Consider the following 3,258-nt stretch of genomic DNA (forward strand, 5'->3'; position numbering starts at 1 on the left):
ATGGCACGGCCGGTTAAGAGGCAAGCAGTACAAGGAGCACAAGATGAGATTGATGAGAAACACCTTTTGGCTTTCATTGTGAAGGACAAATATAAAGAAGAACAAAAATGCAAAGAAGAACTCGAGAAATATTGTAAAGAGTTGAAGGAAGCAGATAAAAATCTAGAGAATGTGGATGATAAAGTTAAAGGACTTTGTGATGATAAAAAACGAGACGAAAAATGCAAAGACGTGAAAAAAAAAGTTGAAGATGAATTAAAAGATTTTGAAGAGGAACTTCAAAAAGTATTGAATAATATAAAAGATGAAAATTGCGAAAAATATGAAGAAAAATGTATACTTTTAGAAGAGACGGATTATGATGTTATTAAGGATAACTGTGTCAACTTGAGGGAAGGATGTTACAAATTGAAGCGTGAAAAGGTGGCAGAGGAGCTCCTTTTGAGGGCGCTCGGAAAGGATGTTAAAAATGGTGAATGTGAAAAAAAGATGAAAGATGTTTGCCCAGTGTTAAGCCGAGAAAGCGACGAATTGATGTCTTTTTGCCTTAATCCGACTAAAACGTGTGAAGATCTGAAAAAAAAATTGGATACTGTTTGTGGGCCTTTAAAAGAAAAGCTTAAAGATAACGAATTAGAGGGAAAGTGTCATGAAAGACTTGAGAAATGTCATTTTTACAAAGAAGCGTGTGATGATTCAAAGTGTGATGAGGATAAGAAGCAATGCGAGGAAAAAGGAATCACATATAAAGCGCCGGAATCTGATTCTAGTCCGGTCAAGCCGAAGCCGTCGTTGTTGAGAAGTATTGGGTTGGATGATGTCTATAAAAACGCGGAAAAACATGGGATTATTATTGGAAAAGCAGGAGTGGATCTACCAAGGAAGTCGGGTACAAAATTTCTGCAAGATCTCTTGCTAGTCTTGAGCAGAGATGAGGATAATAAGGAACCAGAAAAGAAATGCGAAAAAGCGTTAGGAAAATGTGATGCTTCTAAGTATTTGAATACTGATTTGAAAGAGTTATGCGATCAAAATAATAAACAAGAAAAATGCAAAAAAATACTAGATGTAAAAGAAAGATGTACAAAACTCAAATTAAATCTTCATGTGAAAGGGTTGTCTACAAAATTTAAAGAAGATGAAAAATCAGATCTTTTATCGTGGGTAAAGCTTCCAACCTTTTTTATAAAAGGAGAATGTGCAGAACTTGAGTCGGAATGTTTCTATTTAGAAAATGCGTGTAAAGATAATGAGATTGGTGAAGCGTGTCAAAATCTACGATCAGCGTGCTATAAAAAGGGACAAGACAGGATGTTGAATAAGTTTTTTCAAAAGGAATTGAGGGGAAAGCTTGGTCTTGTAAGATATCGTAGCGATCCTAAAGATTGTAAAAAATATGTAGTGGGAAACTGTACAAAACTTGATAAAAAATATCTTCCACGATGTCTTTATCCTAAAGAACTATGTTATGGGCTTTCAAATGATATTTTTCTTCAATCCAAAGAGTTAAGTTTGCTTTTAGATGATCAAAGGGATTTTCCATTTGAAAAGGATTGTGTTGAATTGAAGGAGAAGTGTGATGAACTTGGTAGTGATTCATTATTGAATTTAGAAAAGTGTATAACATTGAAAAGACGCTGTGAATACTTTAAGGTTACAGAAAGATTTAGAAAAGTATTTTTAGAAAGAAAAGATCATTCATTATACGATGAGCAAAATTGTACGAAGGCGTTGCATGAGAAATGTGAAGCCCTATTTAGGAAAAGGAGGAATCCATTTGAGTTTTCATGTGCTTTACCAGAAGAAACATGTAGTTATATGGTATACCATACAAAAGATGAATGTAGTAATTTAAGAGACAACATCAAGAATGGAGGAATTGTAGGAAAAATTGGAGGAGCAAATGGGAATGAAACAGCACTTGAAGAACTCTGCACAACATGGGGCCGACATTGTCATCAACTTGTGGAGAACTGTCCGGAGCAGTTGAAAAAAGAAGGTGATAACAAAGATCATAACTGTGACAAACTCGAAGAAAAATGCAGTGAAACTTTTGAAAAGTTGAAATTGGAAAAGGAGCTGACTCATCTGTTGAAAGGAAGTTTAAAGAGTGAAGATGAATGTAAAAAAACATTAGGAGAGCGTTGCACTGAGTTGGAAAAGAAAGGAACATTCAAAATTCTGCTTAGTGATTGTAAAGAAGATAAGAAGCAAAATGTTTGCATAAAATTAGTTAAAAAAGTACAAGAGAGATGTCCTACTTTAAAAACCGATCTGGAGAAGGCGAAAAAAGAGTTGAAGGACAAGAAAGATGAATACGATGATGTCAAACAGGCAGCAAAAGAATCTACGGAGAAAGCTAAGTTATTACTATCGAAGCCTCGAGAAGCCGTAACGCCAAGTGGGCAGAATAGCAATGGTTCTGCACCAGTATCACCGCCTGCACCAGAATCAGGGTCATCATCATCACCAGCAGAGTCACCAGTACAGCCACTACCACCACCATCAACTGGTGGAACACCAGGAGCACCAGATGGAACATCAGGCACACCAAGCAGTGGAACGACGGGCCCTGCAAAACTTGGACTCGTTAAAAGAGCATATGTAGATGGAGGAGTATCAGAAGCAGAGGTAAAAGCATTTGATGCAACGACGATAGCATTGGAATTGTATTTGGAATTGAAAGAGGAATGTAAAGCTTTGCAACTAGATTGCGGTTTTAGAAAGGAATGTGAGAAAACTGAACCAGCTTGTAAAGAAATAGACACGTTATGCGAAGGAATAAAACCATTAGAAATTAAGCCTCATCATACAGAGACGCAAAAAGAAATCTCAACCACTACGACGACCACTACGACGACCACTACCACAACAACTACTACGACTACGACGACAACAACTACTACAACCAAGCAGGGAAGTGGAGGAAAAGTAACAGAAGAGTGTACAATGATACAAACAACAGATACATGGGTGACACGTACGTCATTGCATACGAGTACGACAACGAGCACGTCAACGGTGACGTCGACAGTGACGTTGACGTCGATGCGCAAGTGCAAGCCTACCAAATGTACCACCGATTCAAACAAAGAGACAGACAAAGGAGGAGAAGAAGAAGAAGTGAAACCAAATGATGGGATGAAAATAAGAGTTCCTGATATGATTAAAATAATGTTGTTGGGAGTGATTGTTATGGGGATGATGTAAATGAATGAAAAAAATGTTAATAGAATGAAAATGTGCATATATCCATTG

General features: G+C 37.0%; 1 protein-coding gene across 1 annotated transcript; it reads left to right on the forward strand.

Annotated features, from left to right (window-relative positions):
• T552_03716 (hypothetical protein) lies at positions 1–3,210 on the forward strand (the record flags this gene model as incomplete). The annotated part of the gene is made up of 1 exon (XM_018372065.1): positions 1–3,210. One exon carries the CDS (start codon positions 1–3, stop codon positions 3,208–3,210), a length of 3,210 nt encoding a protein of 1,069 aa, XP_018224159.1.
• Positions 3,211–3,258: the final 48 nt, after the last annotated feature.

This window comes from Pneumocystis carinii (genome assembly GCF_001477545.1).
Source record: "Pneumocystis carinii B80 chromosome Unknown supercont1.33, whole genome shotgun sequence".
NCBI lineage: Eukaryota > Fungi > Ascomycota > Pneumocystomycetes > Pneumocystales > Pneumocystaceae > Pneumocystis > Pneumocystis carinii.